We start from the raw sequence: 26,793 nt of genomic DNA, 5'->3' as shown, positions 1-26,793 counted from the left end.
CTCCTGTCATCACCAGTGTCTGGCCTCCAGGGGGGGGATTAGGCCTGTTGGACCTCAGTATCCCTACCCTCGGTGATAGTACTTCAGGATGGAGTCCAATCGCCAAAGACTTTGCACTTTTTCATATTTGACGCTTGTATAATAAATCATTGTTAAACTTATGAAACAAGTCTCTCCTGATTGAACTGTTTGTATGCACATTTTCAATTTGCGCAAAAAACCCCCCAAAAAACCGAAAACATCCAGCAATAAACCCAAAAGCTTTTGGTGGAGGTGGAAGAGTTGGTGTATTGATACAAGCAAGATGCGATCAAGTGCAATGGAAACTGAATTAGCGGATAATGATGAAGCATGTCACTTTAAAGTCCACTGAAGCTTTTACAATGATATAGCCCAAAACAGATCTCACAATAACACTTAAAAAATGTCATATCTACAGAATATGGACGGAAACAAGCACGCATACACATTTTCTTATGCAGATTTTCCAGAAATTTGGTTAAAATTTGCGATACATTTGGATGGAAATCTGGCACACATGGAAAAAAGTGTGAGTGCTTATTATAAGGGTTACAGACAAGAGAACAAGGACAGAGAAGAGGTGAGAATGGGATAGATGGAGAGAGGCATTAGTCTGCAGAGGAGAATAATCATAACCAACTAACGCCTTACTTCACTGCTTGTGCTCATCAATTTTCGTTTGTGAATGTATATGTCAGCGCCTTCGGCACACACAGACCAGTTTGCAGCCTAATAATGGCTGATCTAGCTCATGGCTTGCGTTACATGCATGCAGGAGTGCCTCTTTTTTATGTATGAGAGTGCATAATGTCGAGGGAAATATGTATTAATTATGTAAAGGCAGGTGTTTGCATGTGTGTGTGTGTATACAGAGGTCTTTGGTGTAGTCTCTTTGGATGCATTTCAGCGTAATAGTGTTATTACATTTGCTGACACTGCATTTGCATAAACGAAGTAGATCATTTGCAAGGACTGTATGTGTGAGGGTGTAAACATGTAACCAAGCCAGCTCCCTTCAGCGCAGAACAACAGCATGAATGTGTTTGTTTTTCTCCTGTTTGAAATTAAACCAGTCTCTCTTCATGCTCTTTGTTTCTCCTCTTCAACTCCTCGTCTATTCTCACTATGCATGCATTATTTGTATCCCTGGTTTCTTTGATTTGTTAGATTTTCGACAGCCAGATTTACTTGTTTTTTTATCTCATGCATACATACAGGGAAGGAAGGAAATTAGCACCTGCCGCCTGCCAAATACAGGGTTTCATGCTACCATGGCAGTTTTACTTATATATTTTTAAAAAGCCATTCCACCGTTAGAAATATTCAGAGAATCAGGTTGCATGATACATTCCATATGCATGTCTGGTACTATTGACTACATAGACTAGTGGCAGACAAAAAAAAAGACTGGCCGGTAATGCGTGGGTGAGCTGCCACAGTGGCAGGTGAAAAAAAATTCCAGACCACAGTTAGTGAATGCCATTGAATGTATTCTGTTTTAATGCATGCATTGAAAATCAGGGCAGGGATGTATCACTCAAATAAGAACTTCAGAATTTCCAAGTACAGAGTCTGTATTGTGCTTTGCTGGGCCTCAGCACAGGAGGGACGGTGCATTCAATGCATGCAAAACATGATCAAAATTGTGAGTTCTACGGTTTTCATTTAGCACCAGCACTACATTAAAACTGAAGGGTTTAGTAGGCCTGGATCTTCTGTTTGACAGTATTGAGCTGAAAACATGTTTTTCCTGAGCCCCTAAAACCTCCAGCATCTATCAAGTACAACCTGTCATTGAACTCAAACTCTATCCCAGCCCTTACAAGACTCTTAAGCCATTAACACGCATCAGCCTCGGCCCCACTCTCTCCCCCTATGGCCCACTTAGATGGATGTAAAATTAGGCTTTAATCCACCAGCTGAACTAAATACAAGCTCCCTCAAGTCAACACCGCCCATTCTATAACATTGTATTTCTCTCTCTCTCTGTCTTCTACATTTATGTTACCTCATTTCCCCTTCTAAACTTCTTCTCTTCTATGTTTCTCATTCCTTCTCCTCTGATCTGTATTGAATCTATGATAGATGTGCTAAATTTAGCACACGGTTCCCACTGTCAACACTGCATTTTAAATGAATTGAATCTCCTCTCTCTGTCTCGCTGCCTTTGTATCCGTTTCTCTCTTTCGCCCCCTTTTCTCTCTCCCTCCCCCTCTGTGTGGTTGATGGACCATGGGCGGTTTGTGGATCGATCATTTTGATAAATGGGAGGAAATCTGGCCGTCGCTCTTGAAAATCTAACCTATCACAGCTGGTTTAGGTGCTAACTGGTTAAGTGTGTGTGTGTGTGTGTGTGTGTGTGTGTGTCAACATTACTTACAAACAAGCAGAGACAGACATGAAGAGGAGACTTGGTAATACTTGGTTTATCTGAGAACTGGTTGGGAGATTCACAGTGAATACTAATGCCCTGTGGTCACTGTCGATGAGTACAAAGAGCCTATTTGATTCTTATCAAATCAGATTACTGTTAGATTACTGTTATCATTCTTATTTATTCACATTATTTTTGCATTGCTGTGTCGCTGCTGCACATTTGTAGCATGCACTCCTTTCACGCCAGCAGGCGAAATCCCCAAATTATAAAAGATGAGAGACTTGGTCCTTGCAACTGCAGAAAAAAGCACCTAGCACCGTGCCGCGTGCCACCTTATTTGCATGCAACTCCCATTTTGTTCTTCAATCCCGTGCGTTTCAAGGTCACAGAAATAGCAACATATTCTCCTGCTGCTTGTGACAGTGGGAGGAATTGGACATGCAGAGGGAGACAGAGACAGAGGAAAAACTTAGAGGACTGCCTCAATGTTCGTTATAGTTGTGGCAATAAAGGCAGTTGCAATATGTCAGTTACATCGCATGATACCAGATTGTCTCTATATCTTAAGAGAGTATACAATGTAACTGTGGTGTTTTAAATCCTTTGGGTGGGAAGCACTCGTATTGTTTTCCATCCCCTGTATTACTGCACATTTTGTATGGAGCAAGACAGCTGAAATTGATGAGAGGATGTTTCAAAAGAAATAGAATGCACCTCTGGACCAGCAGTTTTATTGCGTAGAACCAAAAGAAAGAGTTGTAGCTCCATGTGACTTGCCAGGAAGACAAGCAAGTTGACTTTGTCTGACTTAACCTGCGTGGAAAGCAGGTCCGAATATGTCTTGCCATGCGTTGGAAGCAACTGTTTCATATATTTCTATGCATCTCTGGACATTAGTGCTCTGCATTTAGCAGTATTTCTCTCCCTTTCTTAAACAATTTCCATACAAATGCTATGATTGGTATATCTGTCAGTGGTTGAGTTCTTAATGTCAGTTCTGTACCGAGCGTCTTATTCATGAATCTGTGTGACGTCTCTAAAACAGCATGACTGCAAAGTATGTTTGAGAGCCTGACGGGAACTGGATGGTCACACCTTTCAAGTATACATAATCAGTGACTATACCTACTTTATAATCCCAAAAACTAAAAGGTTACAAAGCCTTTGAATTGTAAGTGGTGACTCACTGGAGGACCAAAGGGGAGCGCAGCAGGACAGCTTTTAATGTATTCTCTAGATCGATCTTTGACACTGAATGTAGCAATTGTGATTTGTACAGAATATCCAATAGTTAGTCGTTTGGAAACTTTAATTAAATGGTCAAGAAAAAAGCTATACTTTACCGGGGATCAGAAACTACAGTATTTAGCAGAAAGCTAACTTGCTGGAAGATTAAAGCAATCACAATTGCCAACACTGTGTAGACAATTGGCTATTTAGGGCAACACATAACAGTGATCTGTTGTGAGAAAATGGAAACGCTGTATTGTATTCATTTTCTATGTTTTAGTGTACTGCTTTCAAACAGTTACATAAGACAGCAGACTAAATGAAATTCATCATCCTCTTCAGCACCATGGACAGTGCTGTTGAGAAGCTCTGAATCGCCATGTGACTTCACTTGCTGTGCTTTGGGAATCATTTGAAGAACAGCATTTGTACACGTGTTTTTAGAAAACTTTGATTGTTCCCGATTATTATTATTTTTTCAATTATTTTCTCAGCAAGGAAGCATACTTGTCGCTGTTGTAGGGGCTGCAGCAATCGATTATTTTAGTAATCGTGTATTCTAAAGATCCCTCGAAGCAAAGAATTAGCATTCATGATTTTAAGGAGGAATCATTTCAGACCAGCACTGCTGGGATCTTTACTTCTACACTTCAAAATAGTAAGAGAGGATTTGGTCAGGTTCAGTGTACCAACACTTTGTTTTATCCATTATTTCTCTCTGTTTATCTGTGGAGTGACAGATGAGACAAGGACAGAGATGCAGAGAGATAACAGTAGAGGTTATCATTATTCAGTGCAGGCAGAGTGACAGATAAGCCAGACTGCACTCTATAATCATCTGCAGGTCTGTTCGGACTGCTGATCATTTACTTCAGTGACTTTTCAGAAATACACTCAGTGCTTATGGAAATCGACGGACAAAAAAACCCACGTTAACAACAACCACAACACTCTTACATTAAGAATAAATTACTTGAAATAACCAACGACAAAACTCGCAAAGGCATTACAGATGGATAGAACAAAGTGCTCAGAGTACAATAATAACACTCAAGTGCAACCTCCACAAACACCCACCTCGACTCAGCTATTGTGCTGTTTCCTTTTTACATACATTATGTATGTTGGCAGATGTATTCACCTTATTGATTTTGAAATGTTAGATGTTTTTTTCTCCCAGGGCGAATGCCCCTGGACTCCCTTGCTCTGGCTCTGCAAATGCTGCTCTGAAACCCGAACAACATCCCTGCCAGTGACTGTATACACATGGCTATAATTAAGCCCGAGAGAAAAATCAGCTCTCTGTAAGGCCATTATTGGAAAGCTGTTTTCCTATTCATGTGGCCTATGAATCCACTGCATTGATTACCAGAGCTGCTCTTTGAAGTAGAAACTCCACGTGGCTTGCTGGGGATGGCTGAAGGAGGGATGAGGTTTTGACAGTGTTTGTGGGTCTAAATCCCTAAGAGAGCGAGCTGACCTCGGGGCGGATGGATAGAAATGAGTTCATCCTCAGGATAAACACACACACTTCTTATCGTCTGTCTGTCTTTCTCTTACCATCTCTCTCTTTTTCGTACACACAAGCACACAGTTTGGTTGAATAATGGTCCAGTGAGTGATGTGGCTATGGGAAAGCTGTCAGTTTAATTGAATCCAGTATTCTCCATTCTCCCAGCCTGCTAATTGATTCTGCCAGGCTCTGCTGCTTGACAAAGAGACTGGCATTTCCCCCTGCTTGGTTATGACTGTCAGTGTGTGTGTGTGTGTTTGACCATGCACATTATTTACGTAGAGCTACAGGAACCTGCGTAAGTGACTACTATCAATGTGTTTTAAACACATTACTAATTCACAGGGGCACGACAGTCTAGATAGCAAAGGGACGTGTGTGTGTTTTTACGTGTACGCTTGGGCCAATGCTACAATATGTACCCATGCTCAGATGTGCACTTATTATCATCTGTTGTCAACTGACTGTGCTTAGGCTCAGTCAGTTTCTCGTTGAATTCATGAAGAAATGCTGAACGTGTACGCATTGCCTTAACGTTGGCCAATGAAATGTTTGAATTTGGAACTATGTGTAAATTGAAATGTCTTGGTGAAAACATTTAATGTACAATTATTTGATAGTTTGCTTGGTAGTCTTTTCAAACAAGGACCAGGATTATTCAAGCCAAACTGTCCTGGTATATCAAAGATGGAGAGAAGGGAGAATTCACTTCACCTGTGAAGTAGGAATGGATCCAACTTTTTCTTTCCCTGATACCGATTCAGACACAAAATCTCCGCTGATCCTTATCTGCTGATACCGTGTGCTCTCTGTTGGCAAAATATTAAGTCTTTTAAACCTCACTGAGTGGAACTTACTTGCAGAATGCTACGTGCAATTACATAAGGCCAGAGATTGCTGTTGGTTGGGGCAAAAAAAAAACAAAGACAGAAGAAAAGAAAAGACGAGTTGCAACTCGTGACTGAATGAATGCAACTGATCGCGGAAACCTTTTATAATGACATTGACAAAGACACGGCATTTAATGTGGATTGGTCACATTGTGGCTGATACCTTTTCAGCTTAATGAGGTCAATATTGGCTCGGATAGCATTTTGAAGCACCTCTCCTATTTCAGCTGCCTCACCTTCACTATTTAAAAGGTGCTTTATATTTGGATTATTGTGTGGATGGTGGTAATTCAGCACAGCTGACTCTGGCTTAGCATTGTACAGGAAAATACAAATGTTTATAAAATATGCAACATGGTTTGTGCTTTCTAAAGAAATATAAACATACAGGAAATAGCCCGATATACGGTCAATGAACATTGCGTAAGTACGTGACTTTTAAAGCATGGCAAAGTGAATGGTACAGGTCATAATGCACAGGCAACCATTCATGTTTCAATGGTAGTCAGCCAACTTGACAACCTCTCAACCTTATTCAGGCAAAGCCACATGTCACTGTCCGTCTTGTGCCTTCCTGTTAATATATTTTGACTGTAAATCTGCCCACTTGTCCCTTCGTTCTCCTTCACTGCATCCGTTGTAGCCATAATCTAGCCGCCCTCAACAGAGTACACACACACACACACACAACATACAGTAGACACAACTAATCTCAGCCCAGATTATCCCTTCCTGTTGGAATGGGAGGCAGCATCGAGGGAGAGAGGAAAAGACAGATTAGATTCATGGGGTCAATAACTTCCCCAGTTCATGAAGACACGTCTTATGAAACAACGGCAGCTTCAAAAGTTGTACGGGTATTTAACTTAGATAAAGACGTCATCAGAACGGCTCATTGAGTGACAATTTTAAAACGAGTGGTACAGCTTTTATTCGAGGAAGCATTAACATTTGATACGCTGCATTTACTGAGTCAATGTATCTAAAAGCAGTTTGAGTGTATTGGAAGAGCGTTTATCTAGGGCTGTTGAATCTACAACGCTTTTGTTGAAGTCCCTGCTTTCACGCAGATGTGGCTGGTGTTGTTAAGCTTGTGCTTCGGTGTTTTCACTGGGCATTGTGAATCATAATCTGTTATGGTACATTAAATGTATTTGGTGCTTTTAATCCTGATTTCTGACAGGACATGTAAATAGAAAAATAAATAAAGCAGAAGAAATGACTAATGAGTAGATGAGTAAAATGTTCAAATAAATTGATAGATGGATGGTTAAAATGTACATAAACACACTACAGGAAACGGAGAAATATAATCAAGTGCAATTTGATTCCAAAGTATTTAAAGTACTTTCCCCATATCAGGATTTGTTTTTGCAATGTCCCATCAATTTTGATTTGCATATTGAAAGAAAAATAATCTAGGTCGCACCTAAGGGGACAAAAAGAGACAAAATAGACATTGTGTAGTTCACTGACTTACACATTTCTGTTACTTTGTTATTATTCATCATTTATCTTGTTGATATACAGTCAACTTAATTATTTATTTCATTAATTCATTTATTTTCATGTAAATCAAGTGCGCCTCTCAGCATTAGAAGAAGATGTTGCAGTAGTAGTGGGTTTAGGTTTAAAAAAAAGAAGAAATGTCAGGATCAGTATGTGGTTCAAACACATACTATCAATGTTTTCTGTCACTGTCCTTGGGGGTCAGGATCAAAACACAGTCATGGTAATATAATTACCATGAGGTTATCCTATAAAGGTCATCCATTGTCCTCATAGGTGGGGGTAGGGTCACAGTATTTAGTCAAACATCTTTACTGTAGAGCAGCAGCAGCAGAGGACATTACTCGTATCATCTTCTATATTCAAAGAAAAGGGTTAAGAAATGTCACATTCTTTTCACTGAGCAGTACAGTTGTTCTTCATCCCACAGTCCTAATGTGAATACAGACCCTATTTAAATGCTATTCTTTTTCAGGCAACAGCATGGATAAAGAGACCGCCACAGGATATTGGTGTTTACATTCCTACTGAGGTCCTTTATCGAGACACTTCCTGCCAGGTTTATATCTGATCTATGTATGCATGTGGAGAGGCAATTTCCCTACAGAGATCAATACAATGTCTCACTATTACAAGCCAGAGACGAGCAATTGAGTAGTTTAAAAGACAGTGCAATGTAATCCACTTGTGAAACTGCACACAAAAGCAGAATAAGAGAGAATCTGAATTGGAACCACAGGTGAACGATGACAAAACACATGTAACTGTTTACCAGACGTAATCAAATGGCAAATTTCTATTCATGAAGCAAAGTAATATTTCATCTCAATCAATCCTCATGGGTATTTATGTATGTGTAATGTGTTATAATACACTTCCAAAGGTTATTCCAGAGAATTAAATCAGTACATTTATTTTGTGATTTCTCAATCACAAGGTTAAGCCATAAGTAAATCCTATATTTCTGTATTATTGTAACAGATTACTTCATATGTATCTCGTATAGGACGTCTGCCATCGAATGCCTCCGGTTGGCCAATATATAAAGTGTTCAAGCTGAATGTTAAATCTCGGCTTGTATTTATAGACAATAGTAACATTGGGGATTGACTTTATCTCACAGGGCACCCTCTGCCCTCTGACTCAATGAGAGTAAAGTTCATGCATCTCTTCGTATTACATCATGTGTACACCAGATGTTAATATTGATTTATTTTATCTTTCAGGGCACAGTCTTATGAATGAAGATGAGCTTTGTTCAAGCAGAAAACACTGCGACGGCACCTTTGTGCGTCGCAGTCGTATATCAGAGCATGTCGCAGGCAGCTTTTGGAGATTTAATGTAACTTCAGGTGGAGAGGGCCATTAAATAAACTGACCTACTTATAAGCCGCACTCACAAATGCCATTTGTATCCCGTTCCTGTGCCTGTGCTTCCATTGGGCTTACGAAATGTAAATCAGCCAACTCAGACTACCGCAAGAAAGACAGTTCCAGTCCACACTTACGCAACCATTTACCTACCATCCCTCATTCACTTTGCATTGTGCATGGCACTAGCAACCTGCCCCTTAAGGTCTGTCCTATATTGAGCAGCAAGATGTCACCACAGAGGGTTGTTATGTCCCTGCTCCAATCATACCTTATTCAGGACTTACTGTACCTCTGTTCATCTTCCTCCTGAAGAGGGAATTGTACAGCTGTCTCTATTATTAAGTAATTTATTGTCATTATCAAGTGCGCACTCTTTTGTATATAATTCTGGTAGTTTAGGGCTCACTGTGGTATTCTCAGCAGTAAAATAAGGGCACTGTGACCTGTCATGTGAAAGAAAAACTACAGACAGAAGGAGCATTCGTATTCACATAAAGAGTTTTTGAATGGAACTCGGGTAGTTTAATATGATCAGTTATATTATCAACAGTCAGAGAAAAATACATGAACCAAAGGAAAAGCTTCTTTTGGCAGAGCTGTTCATGTTTGATGGACAAAGAACTCTGCTTACAGCTGTGGCACTGCGGTTAAATATGTAGAGCATCTTAGCTGTGATAAGAGTTACCTGGAAGCATCAACGACAATCTTTTTACTATCCAGCCATTGAACACAAGGAAAAAGAATAACCAGGTACGCTCACTGGTCATTGTAAATGTATTTTCTACGAGTATAAAACACAATGCCTGACAATAGGACTGTTCTGCATCAGTTTCATTCAAGTTCATGTCCAATGGCTGGAGAGCAGCATATGTAGCCGGGTAGAGATTTTGGATTGAATGATCAGACAAAAATAAAGTCCTCTGTGGTCAGTCAGAATTCATTGAACATGAAAGCTACTCAGAGTTTATTTAAATAGCCAAATATGGGCATTGCCAATCAGGTCCTGGAATCAGATCAGTCAGTTAATTATTTTTCACGACTAAAAACTAAATTAAGTAGTAAGGGAAACATATTTTTTTCCAGATTATGTTTGCAGTTATAGCACTTTTATGCAGTTTGGATCCCAGTGAGCTCTCATGCTAGGTGGAAGCCCCCTCCAGCAAGCCTCGCCAGCAAGTCCCGGTTCTGCCCCGGGCAGTCCTCTCAGTCAACCGTGGTTGGTATACATTAAAAGTGACACACATGAGGAGTTGGCATCCCCACCAGGTGCCAAACAACATCAGCTGGCTCCTCCGAGGAGTGGGAGCTTAAATGCGAGGCCCTCTGGACTGCCTGGCTGTCCACTGTGTCACGCATACCGAGCCCAGGCAGCGTGAGGAGAAACCTCATTTTGGCTGCTTGAATCCATAATCCTATTCCTTTGGTCACTACCCAAAACGCTCAGACAAAGGAGAAGGTCAAAATAAAAACTGGTTGGTAAATAAAGATTTGTGGCTGCACTCTCTGCCGCCACGGTCCACTATTGCTGCTGACTTCATGCACTCGCTTTATCTAACTGGCAGATGACCCTTTTCTATGAAGGAAGCAGAGCTGATGCCGTATGAAATTCAGCAGCGAAACGCTCCGCTGCACACAGGAAATCACAGTCTGTTAAGCAAAGGGAGTACATCATTTGTGAACAGAAATGCCATCATAATGTCACTGAACCGGAAACCCTCACACTTCAGCTCACATTAGAGTTCATATCCATGTCCGGCGCACACTGTGAAAAGAAGACCAAATGTCTCTCCTCAAAGTCTGCAATGCGACACGCTCCCAACACATCTCGGACTCCTCTAGCATGCTGTGATCGCTTCAACTTGTTTATAAGCCATAACAATCAGAAATCATCCCATTGTAGTCTCCATAAAAGATAATGGTAATTGGTATTCTGCCTGTTTGTGGCAAATCTCACAAGAAAAGTGACCATACTGCACTCATAAATCAAAGAACAAAAACAGATGATTATCAGCCATGAACTTTGTAGCTATTTTCAAACGGTATGTAATCAATAATGTGATATTTTCCGTTTTCTTCTAACGAGACCAATAATACTGCAGTCATGTATGACAAAATGTCGTTTTGGCTTGTGTACTGGACAAGTGAGCAGTTTGTATGGAGAGTTTTATCAAAAGTAACAATGGGGATTACTCTTTGGCATTTCACTTCAATGAGCACAACTACATCTGCACTAGTATTCCAGTGGCCTGTCTCTGTGTCTTATTTATAGAATATGACTGTTGGAAGACGGACATCCTGGTGTTTGCACGCTTAGCATGTGCAACCTCAGCAAATTTAGGACTTGCTGCAAGAATTAGATTCCCGTGTAATTACATAAATAAATACAAAAAACATTCCACTATAATTGTAGGGTTCGAGTTGAACCCACAATAAACACTATAATTAAACAAGGACCAAAACAGGGACATTAGAAAATCCATATTACAGTCAACCATCACACTGGAATATGGACAGTATCATCCTCATTACTGCTGCCGCAGGTGCTCAAAGACGAGGGGAAATGGGGGTAATACTGTACCTACAGAAATCCAAGTCTTATTGGAAAAGAAAAAAAAGTCCTGTGTAACGATTGATGAAGGTCAGAAAAAGTAACACCTTACTTGGACATCACAATCCTCAGAGACTTTCTCCTGCATGAACTAATGAATCAAGGATTGGAAACTTGATCGGAGTTTTAAGGTTATGATGAGAGAATGGGAAGGTTGGTTAGGATATAGCTGTAGAATGACTGGAACCAGGTGGATTATGATGAAGTGTGTTCAGGGCAGGAGCGAGGAGAAAAGGCAATGGAATGTAGAAATGGGAGAGTAAGAAAAGAAATGAGGAAAAGTTGGTCAAACCAATACATCATTTGGGTTACAGAGTGCGTGCCTCTAGCCGGCCTCTAGCTAGCTGCACTAGATTGCATGTTCAGATTCTTCCACCATTGTTTTGTTACTGCTGTCCTCTTATCTCGCTCTTGTTACTGAGTGCGTGCCCCAGCTTTTGTCTTTGTCACACTTATGGTGCTGAAGTCAGCAGAGGGCTCGCAGCACTTGCTGTTTAGATTTTGATCGGCTTTCTGGATCTTGCTTGTCTTTTAAATGTGAAATCAGCAAATCACAGAGATGTTAGCTTGTTGTTACCAGCTCTGGTGATTTGTATGCTAAGCTGTGTGTCACAGACAGTACGAACTGCATTTGCATTTGACTTTATTCATACAGCAACACCAGCAAAAAGCTAAATTAGAGATTCCCCAGCAAGGTTTTTATTTGCCATTATGTGGCACTTATTTTTATAATTAGAGCTTGTAACATCAAATTTGTGAAACTTGTGAATACCTAATGGCTACTGCAAAAGATTAAAAAAAACGTCAAGCTCTGAAAAGTATTTGATGAAATGCTCACGATTCCAAAGATTTATTATTTCAATGAAAAATGTCACCGCGATGTCGGATGCCTGTGCTCGGTTTCAGAAATCCTGTTATGTGATTGAAGTCCAACGTAGGTGCACACATCCATCCATCCATCCATCCATCCATCCATGTCCACTTCAGTGACATGTTTTGTGTCATTTTTTGCAGTGTGTCTGGCAGGAGGGACAGGCCGTGAGTGCTGAAGGGACTTTGCTGTCAACTCTTTGCCCTCGTCCTCTCTGTACTGCCTGCACTGAAGGAATAATTGATAATTGGCATATTAAATTATTTATAACAGCCAAGGTACATTATCATAAATATTCACTCAACGTTTTACTTAGATCAACAGTCAGAACCCAGGGCTCCGGATGTGACTTCATGACATCTCGTGTGTGTGTGTAGGTGTGTGTGTGCGCATTTTGAGTACCCAAGGGCTGATTGATGGACAGTATTTACAAACAAAGCGCCCACCTGTCAGTCAACATAACTGAATGCAGACAGCATGAAAATGTCAGGCTCATGCACAGACAGAGACGTGCACGTGAGTATACATATCCGCAGTTGGGCACGGAAATGTCAGCCGCACTCAAGACTGGGCACACTCACTCATGAGCGTACAAGCACACACACGGGTCTCAGCAGCGCAGCGCCTCTCGTCCGCCTGCTGTTGGTACAAGAGCCTCGAACGAAACTGTCGCTGTTCTCGCCTGAGACGAGACAATAATGACATGCGAGCAATGTAGAGCTGCTGATAACAGGTCCATTAGCATCTATTAATGCCGTTTGACCACAGACACCAAGGCCTTCGTCAGCCTCAGACTGACAACTCCTCTGCTGTGCAGACACTGTACACTGTGTGTGTGTGTGTGAGTTACAGCAACCGCACAATTTTATTTCATCCCTATAATATAATAGTGTGAAAGGCTTGGTTGAACTGCGTTACATCTGCTTAATAACATTTAGCAGGTTTTAAGCAAAATACGTTCACACCACCAACACATTTCGTGTACAGTTAGTAAACAATCCAACCTTGGGCATAAGGTGAGGACTGCGTATAGAGCAGAGGTGACACAAGCAAGGTCTACCTACTGTCAATCGTATGCATGCAACCTAGCCTAATACTTTATAAGCCGCACTATTCCCTGAACAAAACAGGATGTATATTTTAAAAATCAAAACTTATTTATATTACAAAAAGTGATTTTCAACAGCAACATTATAGTTGTACAGCTAAGTCTAACAGTAACTGCAGACAAAGCCTGTTAGAGCTACTTTGGAACAACTGTCTACCTACTTATATAGAGCCTATGATGTGGTTAGACAGGTCTAGTTGTAGGAAAAACTATGCAAATTCAGTTCTATTGCATATTTTGCATTCCATTGCATTTATCAAACAGACAGGCGAGGAATAACCGCGGGAAATGACAAGCAATCTAGACAGTCATTTCGGGTTCAGTGTATTGCTCAGGTAGATTTCGAGTTTTGTTAAACTCATCAATACAAAACAATATTAATATGAACATCTACAAACGCAAAACAACGTCATCCCGTTGCAGTCATCAATCGCCTTGGCTGTGGAGACAAGTTTTTCACGTCACCATTTCTTCTTCGTTTCAGTGACGTACGATCCCCAGGTCACACAGCAATAACAGCACTCATTTTCCCCATTCTTTGACTTAAGTAGGTCCCTTAATACTGCCGCTGACACTGTTTACAATTATAGAATATCTCCTAAAGGACTTCAATATAGGACACATGGGGCAGGATGCGTACCCTTTACAGCATTTTCGGGGCCTTAATTATGGTCATGAACGCGCGTTTATTTACGCAAAAGTGGAATTCATCATGTTTACGCTGGTCATTTACACAGTTATTAAACAACACGAAGCTAGGAGCGTTTGCTGAATCAGGCGTGGCACACTCGAGCACTCCATACTAAAAGACGTAAGAGAAAGTCGGGATAAGAATAGGAAAGTGTTCTTGCATGAGGTCCATTGTATTCAACTCCTACAGTTGGTCAGCATAAGTTCAAGTTTAAATAATTTGCAGCAGCAAAGTGTAAAACCTGAGTGCTGTGCTTTACCCAAAGTTACAGCGCCTCAAGGTTTGGTGTGATTGCTCGTGCTAATGCAAAGCTTTTGTTAGCGATCATGTGTTAACAGCCTTGTTAAATAATTTAACAAAATAGGGGGGAAGGGATTATTTTGAGGAGCTGTCAGCTTATGCGACCATTTAAATCAATCTATTGTCAGTAGGTTTGTGCGTGTGTACACGTGCACTAATCTGTTTGATTCAAACGCTGAGATTTCCGTTTGTGTGTTGCAGTCTTTTAGTTGTGTGTGGGCGCACGATCATGTGTATGCCTGTGTGCGCGAGGATAAACCGAGGATTGACAAAAGGTTTTTTTGACTGACTGTTGATCTGTTTATGTGGCGTTTGAAAGAAAGAGCAGCAGAGTTGTACAAGCCATTCGTTTTGCTCAGTAGCTCTGTGTGCCTTTGAATCTGAATCGCAAAGGAAAGGAAAACTGTTTAACTCTCTCAGAGTGTGTGCGAGTGTCCGTGGTTGAACCCATTAACTGAATAAATCATCCAGTATGATTGCCGTGTCAAATGGACTTGCTGAACCATTTCTGCTTTGCCCAGTCCTTGTCCCTTTTTTTTAATTTTTTTTTTTACATTTTCTAAAGACATGACACACTTGCACAAGACCCAAAACTCCCAGCCACAGTTAATTGCTAATTGGTTGGAACTGTCGCATCAATCCTCACATCTGTATAACTGTGGATGTGCAAAACACGAACAGATGCTGGCCAGTGAGCAAATGAAACGCCATACGCTGATTTCACCAGATATAATTGAGGTTGCTGTTATCATGTTTGTACATCTGGTAACGGCATAGGTGGGTAAATAAGAAAAGCATCCATCAAGTTGAACATCCAGGTTCATTGTTGTGACTCTGAATCCTTCATCGCTCCAAAGTTGTTGTATAACCGACCCTTTATAAGGCCATGTGGTGGTATTACATCCCCCCCCCAAGAATTCCTTCCACCTCCTTCCACCCACTCACTTCTCGGTTCATCTGCAGCTGCCTTTTAACAAAGCCTCGGGGCAGTGGAGGTTTCCCGGATTGATTCCTATTAAGAACAGAGCACTTACAGGCTGGGGGGGGGAGACGCCAAGGGATTTTCAAGGCGGATTTCCACCAAATTTGCACAACCGCAGGCGAGATCGTGTTTTGAAGCAACGCTGATGGTGTGCATAGATGATCTGGGCACAGTGTGAAGGGGTTTGCTGATTACTGATCAGTTATGATTAGATTGATCCGAGCTGCTTCAGTGATAAGATAATTGATATTTATGACATGGCACCTGATCAAGTCCAGTGGTGTGTGTGTGTGTGTAGAGACTAGCCAATTTGAGCAAGGTGAAGAGGTAATTGCTAATAATGAATACTCACTAAAAATAGGATTTTTTTGGCAAACCCTGTGTTATAACAAATGGAAATTAATCACCAGCTAACTTCCACATAATGCACTTAGTCCTCAGTAACGTCTCACTAGCCATGCTTTTACCGAGATTCTAGTTAAAGATCATTTATTGTTAACATTTCGTTTTTTTTCTGCTATTGCACTCCGGATTTATTTGCAGATTGATTGAAAATAGACGCACATCAAGTCTTGCATCCTCAGAACACAGAAGGATGTAACTAATATTTGATTCAGTGTAGCCTAGTCATCATGAAACAGAGCAAAACAAATCAAATCAACTGATTTCAGTGAAGAACTCGACGGAAGAATGTGCTCACCTGTAAACAACTAGTAGAATGATTCCTCTCATACAATTGATTTCACTTCATAGCACATGCTACTTCTAGATTCACTCCATCACATCATAAACATTCAAACCAGCAGTGTTATTTGTACTTGTGCTAGTGAGCCATACTTATTCCATAAGCACCTTTCAATGGTAAAAGATAGAAACCAACTCAAATCTCGAGTCAGATTTCACTCAATATTCAGCGCTGTCTGCTCCCCTCTCCGCAGAGGGAAGGGCCGGACTTCTAAACACTCGTGGTCAGCTGTGGAGCGCACCGCAGAGCATGCAAATGTTATCGTTGGTCAGAAAATTCCAAGATAACATCAAATAGCCTTGAATAATTGTAAAACATAGATCCAATTTTCAATAATCTTCTAAGACTGTGCATGTATCACCAAGTACAATAGTTGCAGTGAACTGGATTGTATTAATTAATTTATGGTTTATTTGACAGGGATAAGGACACAGCGCGGTGACTGTCACACACACTCTTCCTTATCCAGTCACCTCACTCAGCACAATACATATGGAAGGTGTAAATTAGCAAAGTCTGGAAATAAAGTCAGTGAACGCCGTCGCACAATCATCACACTCCATCTCCTCCGTGAAGTCCTAATTAGCAGGAAAAGTTCACAATAACAAATCTCAAATGAATAAACAAATTGTATTCACCTGTCAAACTTCCATTTTCAAATGATACCCTAGGGTGGGTGATATCATTTTGGAAGCAATCAGTCTGATTACTAGAAAGGTATGAATACTGGTGCTTAATGCTGCATGATCGATGCACTGGCACTGCGAGCATTATGTGAATGGAAGAATTAAGAGGGGAGGATGTTCAGGGACCACCTCACCCGCACCCGCATCTTGATTTCCGTGTCAGAAAAAAAATCCTTTTGTTGGTCTTCCTCTCGGTAGTGGACGTGATTCACCGTAAACAATCATTAATCAGCAGACCCATTTCTACGCATCAACATTCATGAGGTGCTTTGCCTCAACCATTTCTCTTTGAATCTTGGCGTGTGGAGGGCAGGATGAATCTGATCTATGTGTACATTTCCGAGTGGATTTGGGATTTGTCAAATAAATAGGCAAGGTTTTATAAGTTTTCTCATGTGTACATACGCAATCAATTAGGGTGGATCCTATTTGTCTCATGAATGAGACCCCAGGTCTCCTACTGATTTCCCTGACATTTCTCTCCCCCTAATAAACTATGATTTGGTTTGTCGCACTGGAGATAAGAAGAAAGACAAACAGCCATAGTATCCTTTAGTTCAAACACAGCTAGGAGCTTCCCAGTCTGTACTTTAAGTTTAATAAGGTGGACGGAAGCGCTGTTTTCTATGACTACAGTATTTCAATACCCCTTTTGAAATTGCTTACAGGAACCCCAGTCCAGCTCTGCTCTCAAATCATGCTATTACCCTTGGGGAAGACATCATGGCAGATAACGTTTCCTGGTTCGATTCCTATTAAAAAAAGACTTCACAGCCATACACGGTCACACACATGCACAGAAACACACACACAGAGCTATCTGCCAAGATATACTTCCTGGTGGGGGTTCAATGCCATCGATGAGCTTGGCACTGAGACTCGGCCAGCTAATACCCTGCTGCCCACTGGCTTTTACAAACACACACATTAGCCTCCCATCAGTTCTGTTTCACTCAGACTATATTGCAAAGCCCGTCTGTCTCCATGCAGAGGTGGAAATAAAGTTAAGGTGGAGGGATGGGCACGGCCAGAAATACTTATGTACATACACATATACAGTACATAGGGGGAAATGTAAAAAGAAGCAGAAGGGACAAATGATTTAGATAAATTGGAGCAATGACATATGGGTGTTTGACAATTCCACTAGTTACACTGAAGACCCCTTGAGAAAGTAGAGGCAAGAAGAGAAAGAAAAACTAAGATAAGCACCTGCTCCTGTTTACCGGGGAGATTATTCTCCCTTGGATTTCCCCCGGGAAAGCAACCTGCCAAGGAAAAACTGGAGCTACGGTATTTACCTCGGGAAAGGCGGAGATAGAAATTGACAATGGTAAGAATCAGGAATGCGTTTAATCAGAGAATGATGATCTCTGTAGCTGTGGGGGATGTATCTGTGTGAGTGTTTGTCAGGTCGCAGGCTTATGAATTCTACCTCTGTGGGGAAATAAGAACGACGAGGTGGCTGTTGTTCCACGGCCGGCAGCGCATGGAAATATATGATGATGGTTCATGTGTCACCGCTGCTGCTTTCACATAATAGCACACAGCAGAATACAAGGGAGCAATACAAGCAGATGTAATCATAAGTCATTTTGGTCAAGGATTTTTGTGTGTTCTATTACTCTGCGCTGCTTGTTTGGTGGTACAGTGTGGTGGTGAATGGACAGACAGAGTTGGATAGAGCAAGTTTGTGTTGGCAGGTGTGTTGGCTTTCTGATGCCATCTGGCTCTTATGAGAGCAGCTTCATCGTGCAATGTCATTGTGACGAGATATTGTGACATAATTTAGCAAGCAAAATAAGGGCTTCTCTTTGATTGTCACACAATTAAGAAGCCTTTAGGTGTTTGCAGACCTCCAACAGTTTAACTTCTGACCTTGCTGCAATTAAATACAGGTGAACTCTAGGACCCTGTTGACATCACAGTTGTATGTGGTCAGAGGTGGAACAGGCCGGAAACTGGTCTGGAGTTGTTACTCAATATCACTTATTACTCATTTTATATGTATATCAATTTATCCGCAATTTGGTTGAACCATTTTTTATTGAAGTAGTATCTTTTCTATCTCAAACTTGTCCGCCCAAATATATTTATATAGGTGTTCCTGCATTGGTGTATATGCATCAGGTAACTTGTGTTACAATCTTTTGTTCATGTCTATGGCTGTTTAAAAACTGATATATTGCACATCTTTGCTGGTAATTAGTCGTGTAACGGACCACTGTCAATCCGTGATCCGTACTGATCCCAACCTCACGGATCGGAACGCATGTGAACAGAGGATTAATTACACAGTTTAACAGTAACCATCATAGTGTCAAATAAAGTTTTACTGACTATTGTTATCCGCCGATATTCAGTAATTATGCGATCAGGACATCTGCATTTGTGCTTTACTAGACCCGGATCTCTGATAATGTTACACTGTAGACAACCACTCCCTGTTTAAAGTGACAGGAGGAGAGCTGGTGAGGTTGGCAGCACCGCTAACGGCCGACGAACGAAGGTTCCTTTCAGTTGCATTATGATGCGTTCAGGCTCTGTACAGTGAAAATGAGAATTAAAAAGGTAAATTATCACGGAATCATGCATGTTCACATGTAAACTCATACAATGTAGTGCTGGTGAGAAACCTTGAATGAATCCAGTTGTTTGAAGGGGATGTTTTCACAACAACATAAATAGATAAAAGAGATGAATTATGACCTGTTTACACTAGCTCTATGCAGCTTTACTACATCATTAAAACTATAATGACAAGACTTGTTTGAATCAATAAAAATAGAAACTTTATTTCCTTATCATTTGAATTGTGTGTTTTTATGAAGACACTAAAACACCACAGATGACTATAATAAAGTGAAAGGATAACATTTAGAATTGTTGAGGGTTTACTGACTTCAGAGCGGTTGAAATGATTTTTTTGGATGGCGGCCAAAAAAGGAAAATTGTCTGGAGCCTTGCAGACCAGCTGCTATAATCAAACAACAAAGGGATCGGTATCTGCCAACATGGATCATCAGTGATCGGCAAATAGTATCGGCAGCAAAAATACGTGATCAGGGATCTCTACAGGTTATGTTTGCTCCCTTTTTTTCTTTTGTGCTGATCCGATCTGTGATCTGATCCGTGACTCTGATCCATGATACGATCCGAACTGGGACGTTTATGATCCGTTGCATCACTACCAGTAATGCTTTAATCTATGGTTGTGTATTTTCCATAAACATTTTGCTAAGAAGTTTATTGTAAACAACTGTATAGTCGGTAACACATTTTACAGAAAACTGGGATTTTGAGAAAGAAAAGCTCCATTCAAAATAAATATCATTTCGAATTTAGATATTTTTCTCCGCACATGTTAAATATATGCTTGCCTGTCAAAAAAAGTCACATTTTGCAAGTTCAGCTGATCTACTGGCTGGAGCACAAGACTTAATTAAGCCATGGTAGCAATTAATGGGAATTAATTAACTAGAAGTGTTTCAATCGAATGTATGTATTTTTTCCTATAACTAATACCAAATTGTACTTCCAAAAGACAAAAATTTCAGGTTGATGTTTATTCATTTATTTAAATGTATACGTTGCCTGACATCATTTCTCCGTGTCTTTTTTGTTTTTGCTTTGGCAGGATGATTCCATCCAGCAGCAATGACTTCCTGGTTCGGGATCTCGCCGCTGGACGCAACTACGATCTTTGTGTCCTGGCCGTGTTCGATGATGTCATCACATCGCTGACTGCAACTCGTCCTTTGGGCTGTCTGTCATTCACTACGGACACGGAGTTCAGCCAGTGCCAGGCATTGCACAGCCACTTCCTGGGTGGCACCATGATTATCATCATCGGAGGGATTATTGTTGCTTCTGTGTTGGTTTTTATAATCATCTTGATGATACGATACAAGGTTTACAGCCAACAAGGGGCAGTCCACGGAAAAGCAGCCATTGCAGCGACAGAGCCAAGACCGCAGAGCAACGGGCAAGGAGGAGGCGGCGGACAGGTCCAAGTCCTCCCTCACTCTGCCTCAAAAATGCCCGACAGTCAGGAGGACCAAGCGCGAGCACCGTCCAGGGCTATGTCGCCTAGCAACACTCTGAGAGACACTGTGGCATTGGTAGAGGAGGCGTGCGGTGGACGGAGCATAATGACAAGGACTGACTCCTTGGCCAACGAGGAGTTGCTCTCGCCCACCAAGTCCAGCTTCTCCTCCAGGGTCGCCATTGAGATGAAAAGCAGACCGCCATCTGTCGCCAAAGAACCCACCTCCCCCAAGGAACTGGCAGGTAGTAGAGAGACAGATATAGACATAGAGGAGGAAAGCAGTAGGCCAAGGGGGCATTTCAAAGAGGTGGAAAGAAAGACAAAAGGAAGTTGATAGAGGAAGAACTGGGAAGAAGCGAAAGCCAAAAAATACAGTCCAACAGAAAGAGATGGAGGATGAGAAATAGACAATGTGTAATTGGGGGTTTGAAATTGAGCATGATTGTAACAGAGTCTGGAACAGTGAGAAACTGAGTGAGTGTGAAGGAGAAAATGGAGAGATGCCATCCTAGCACTGGGAAGATAGTAAGAGAGACAGAGGGGGAAACACTTGTTCTCTATGTAGAGTTGACGTACCATCTGAAGTCAGAGTAAACTCTCTACGGTTGTTGGCACCTCAGATCGCTCGTCTCTTGCTCAGCAAAATAATTGTAGTCTTTATTTTCCACATAAAACAAAAAAGTCCCTCATACAGTGTAGTGGAATTAACCTAAAACCTCACTTCCTCCAAGTTCATTGATTTCTTTGTTTTCTGCTCTTGCCAATTACCAACCTTGATTTCTGAACAATGGAGGATATTTACAAGGTAGATAACTCAAAAGGCCTAAAAGCTGTTAAGGAGAAACTAGTGAGTTTATCTTGTTTGCCAAAAGTGATATGTACCTGATGCTGTGACCTTTGTGCAAGAAACTGCACTTCTTGGGCCTTTGCTCATGCTGAATTCTTGAGAAAGCGTTGTGGTTTGGAATCAGAGGAGAGAGGGATTTGGTGATGCAAGCATCCCAGCTAACAATATTAGTGTTTGTTGCGTGTCCTCTCTTAAGGTGCTACACACTGTCAGACTAAGCACCCTGAGAAGGCTTCTTTGCATTGGAATTGACACAACCAGAGCTGTTGAAAGTGAAAAAAATGTTACTTCAGTACAGAAAAGAAGGCGATTGAAGGTTGCCTGAAGTTCAATACCAAACCCCTTTATAAAAAATATCGTCATGAGGAAGTTAAACATTTGCAGTTTTTGAAAACTGTATATATATATATATATACATACACACACACACACTATTTTCAATTGTTCGTTACCCGATAAAAGACATTCTTCTGACAACATTTACTACAGCATGTGAATGTTTAGACAGATGCATACACTCACAGTTCAGATTTTGCCCGCTAGAGTGTTCTCGTTGTTCCTCAACAATCAAGGATGCTAAAATATGTAGAAGAAGAAAAAACATCTGAAAAAAAGCTTTTATGATTTGCTGTACAGTAAGAAGACTGGAAGACCGTGGATAGCAGAGACAAGATTTGTGATGAAAACTCTATGACACCTAGACATAAAAAAAAATCCATGACTGTGCTGGAACATAAAACTACTTTCTGAAGATGTTCCAGTGAGTGTACTTCATTTTTTTATTTTCTAGCCTTAAAACTATTAGTACTAGTTAAACTTCAGGCTACCATTCACTGTCACTCGATGTCCCACCTCTTGTGCCAGCTTGAATAAAGTATTTTTAGTAGTTGCTCCTGCCTTACTGACACAAAATATCTGTCAGCTGGTTGACAGTAGGTGAGAAACAGAAAGACAGACAATTGTTTCTAAACTAAAATTGTAATAATTCATTTCGGTTTGTTGTTGTGTATTCACAGTATTATCCAAGTAGTACAAAACCCATGACGGTAAAAGCATGATAATAATAGGATGGTATACTCTTTCCTTAACATGCGCAAAAGGCTATTCGATAAAACTGTCTTATTATGTAATCAGGCCCCAAGTCTCTTGATTCAATCTTTTGAAGTGACTTGATCACAAAGATCGCTTAAAATGCTCAATAGAGCTACAATAATAATAATAATCATAATAATAATAGTATTAATAGTAATCCAACAGAGCATGAGAATATTCTTTTCGGGTAGATTTTTTATGTGCTAAACCCACTTCAGTGCACTTCTCCTTTAACACTAATCCACTCAGGAAATGGGGGTTTCATTGGAACGAATAAATGGCGACACCATTTCACATTAGTGGCTTAAACAGCTGAGTTGAACTTATTCATCAGCGGCTGATATGTCAATTCAATTGGCCTCTTTGTATGGGTTGAGATGAGGTGTCATTGAGCCTCACGTTGATAGCGGGAAAGAGACGAGAGATCTGTGCAGCGGCTCAGCAAACGAGTTCAGGGACAGTTTTCACCTTTGTGAACTCTGATGGATCTTAGTTAGTCGGACATTTTTCACAAATTAAGTGAGCTCACACCACAGTCTATAATGATATTATGAAAGAGGAGTTGTGGAGATGTTTGATGGCATCAAGAGCCGTTCTCATTAATAGGCTACTGGATAAAAAAACATAAGAACAAATTGTTTTATAGTTATTTTTCTCACATCTGAAGCTACGAGGGGGAAAGTTTGTTGTTCAGAAGGTTGAAGGCCAACTAGGAGTTACAAAGCAGCGCAGTCGAGGAGTGCTCATTTGTGCTGTCACAGGAGATTATTTTGAAAACTGGGATCAAGGAATTAGCATGGATGATTCTTTGTTGTAGCAATGAGGTGCCACCAAATGTGCAAAGTCAAAGGTTCCCCCTATAGGCCTAATCAACACTGACTGAAGTGTGTCACTCAAAGAAGCTTCGAAAGATCATCCCAGACTGCAACGACGCAGACAAACAAAGCAATTATTAAAGTTTTCATTTTGACGCTACACCCAGGAGGAGAAAGTTACCGCTGGCCTTTTGTGTTCCGTGTTTCCTCTCTTTGATTCCAGGATCGCTGGCACTTTCAGGGCAACCGACAATGAGGGATGATACTCATGTGTGTGTACAGAGGCTGTTGGGATTTCTCAGGGTGTAGCCGTGTCTGATGTGTTTCACTGGTTGCTGCATTGCAGAGAAAGGCAACATTGATCTGATCAGAGAGAGAACCGCAGTGAGTCAGAGCGCCTGAGGAACAGAGCAGCTGACAGATACACAGAGAGGCCCCATTAAAGGCCCACGGTTGTCAGATATGTAACCAAACATGAAAAAATAGGCACATTGTGGGTGATGGTTCTCCTTGTGTTTGTTTGCTTTTCATAGACTGTTTTGTTCACGTTAATATGTGAACTGGATACATCATTTTGAATTTGTAAATCTTGTTTTGAGAAGTGCTTATAGGATTATGTTTCCTTTTTTTGAACGGAAAACAGCTGACATGATAATTGGGGTTTTGCTATAGATAAAAAAAATATTAACCTATTTTGAAAGAGTTCGATTTTTTGTGATGTACCCGCTGGTGCAAGAGATTCCTTCCTAAACTAATGTAAGAAACTGAAGACAAAGTTGACATTCCTCACTCTGTAAAGATGCATTTTGAAGTTTAAGTTGATATCAGTTTTCAGAGGTCTAAGTCTTTAGTGCCAATCTTTTAAGTGCAACATTCTGTATTTGTTTTAGTACTTCCTATTGTATCCCCCTGCCATGGCTCAGAAAGGAGGCAAAAGGAATACCCTGGTCGTCCTAATTCTTCAAATAACTCTGGGAGATACTCAATGTATCTGTCTCACCTCATCATTTCTGCTGAGCCGTTAAATGCATTTTCCTTGCACCAAAGGACTGAGGATTTCGTCCGTCATCCTTTAGAGTGTAGTTATACCGGGAGGGAATCAGGCATGGACACAGCAACAGATATCCTGTACATGTGGTTATGTTTGTATTTTACATACAAACCTGAACCTATCCCTCAGTTAGAAAAATAAATCAATGAACAAATACAGTATGGGACATTTTGACAATCATGGTTTCACCTTGGAGTTCTAGCTCTAGCGTGCGGCATGATGCCGCATGTGGAGTCAGCATCAGAAGTATCTCTTTAACCTGAATACTAAGTGGGCAATTTTCTATCAAGATTATCAGTAATTATATGCTTGACACAAACATTTGATTATTTCAAGCAAAGTGCTCTTAGTGTAAAAACAGGCAACCAAACATTGCGTGCGTGTGCGTGTGTATGTGTGTGTGTGTGTGTGTGTGTGTGTGTGTGTGTAAGCTTGGCTACCAAATTCCTGCCGGTCTGTGCATGCATTGGTGTGTTGTGCACAAGGTTTAAGGTTTAACCGTCTTGAGCCAGTGTAAATGTTCCCACGAGGTTAGGCCAGATAGTGAAACAGCAGAGGACAACACGGGGATGTGTGTGACTGTGTGAAGTGCAAGAATGTGTTCTCCCCATGGCCCATCCATGACCCTGTAGCCTGTCTGTCCTCCATGTATTTTAATCCATCACCACTCCTTTCAGTGTCATTTCGTATGCCCGGTCTCATTTTTCACTGCCATCTGTCTCTCTAAATTCATCTCTCACAATACCCCCCCCATATCTCTCTCTCCCCCCTCACACACTGTTTCTCAAGCTCTCTCTGTCACTTTCTCTGGTCTTTCTTCTCAACCAGCTTTTTGACTATCCTGACATTTTTGCTTACTTTCTTTGCTGTTTTGCTCCGTCTATATACGTGTTTTCCTCAGATTTTCACTGTTCTCAATGTCTTTCTCTCACTCTTTTGCCTTCTCTCTCTCTCTCTCTCTCTCTCTCACTCTTTTGCCTTCTCTCTCTCTCTCTCTCTCTCTCTCTCTCTCTCTCTCTCTCTCTCTCTCTCTCTCTCTCTCTCTCTCTCTCTCTCTCTCTCTCTCTCTCTCTCTCTCTCTCTCTCTCTCTCTCTCTCTCTCTCTCTCTCTCTCTCTCTCTCTCTCACGCCTCCAGCAGCAGACGACAGGTGGCCTCATAATGTCGAATGGAGAGACTTTAAGATCTGAAGGTCTCTTGGCCTCACAAAGCGCGCGCCCAGACTACAAGCAAAGAGTAATGACTGGCACTTAAAAAACTTGAGCAGTCCCTGGATTCTTTTTTCTTCCTTAAAGTCTACCTACAGTTTCTCCGTTTCCCTCACCCTGTGTCACTACCACCATCCGAGCCTTTCTTTTGGGGTTTCTTCTTTTCTGCTCAGGTCAAGAACTTTCCTCTCGTGATTTTGTCTGCTGATGTTTTGAGACATCCAAACCATTGTGATTCCTGCCTCCATCACAATACAACGAAGCATTGAATCTGTGGTTCTCACAGCCCAGAAAAATGACGAACAAATGTGTTGAATAGTTGATTTGTCATTCGACAGAAATTAAATAGACTATTTTGATCATCAAATTTATAATTTCAGTCATTTTTTAAGAAAAAGCTTCTCAAATGTAATGTGATAATACCAGTTTGTCATATATGAGAGTAAACTGAATATGTCTTTGGGTTTTGGACAATCACGGAAATTGTCACTTTGGGCTGTGATTTGAAAAGCCATTGAAAGTTTTCATAGATGAAATTGATCTATGTTATGAGCAACACAAACAATTCCATTCACCATTATTTCATAGGGAGAGGCAGGAATCTCCAGGACAAGCATCTCAAAATTTGCTAAACAAAACTGCATGGCTAGACACCCCGAGAGGAAGTGACTTTTTGTCAGGTGGGTGAACTGATCCTTTCCTCTCTTCCCTTTTTGTATTTTTAATGATATATCTTTCTTCATATTTTTTCTTCTTACTTGATTTTCTTAATTGTATTGACTTCTAATACTCACTCTCTCATCCCTTCCTTTGCCTCCTTTCTGCTGG

General features: G+C 41.0%; 1 protein-coding gene across 1 annotated transcript in view; it reads left to right on the top strand.

Annotated features, from left to right (window-relative positions):
- LOC306779468 (leucine-rich repeat and fibronectin type III domain-containing protein 1-like protein) overlaps positions 1-25,947 on the top strand; it is a gene marked incomplete at both ends in the record, with an annotated part of 45,049 nt that extends 19,102 nt beyond the window's left edge. Inside the window, 2 exons of the mRNA XM_079271404.1 lie at positions 20,543-21,195; positions 25,895-25,947. Of these exons, the coding sequence (XP_079127530.1) occupies positions 20,543-21,195; positions 25,895-25,947 (706 nt within the window). The remainder of the gene's footprint in view (positions 1-20,542; positions 21,196-25,894) is intronic.
- Positions 25,948-26,793: the final 846 nt, after the last annotated feature.

This window comes from Melanostigma gelatinosum (genome assembly GCF_949748355.1).
Source record: "Melanostigma gelatinosum genome assembly, chromosome: 7".
Taxonomy (NCBI): domain Eukaryota; kingdom Metazoa; phylum Chordata; class Actinopteri; order Perciformes; family Zoarcidae; genus Melanostigma; species Melanostigma gelatinosum.
This window is presented reverse-complemented; position numbering and strand designations above follow the sequence as displayed.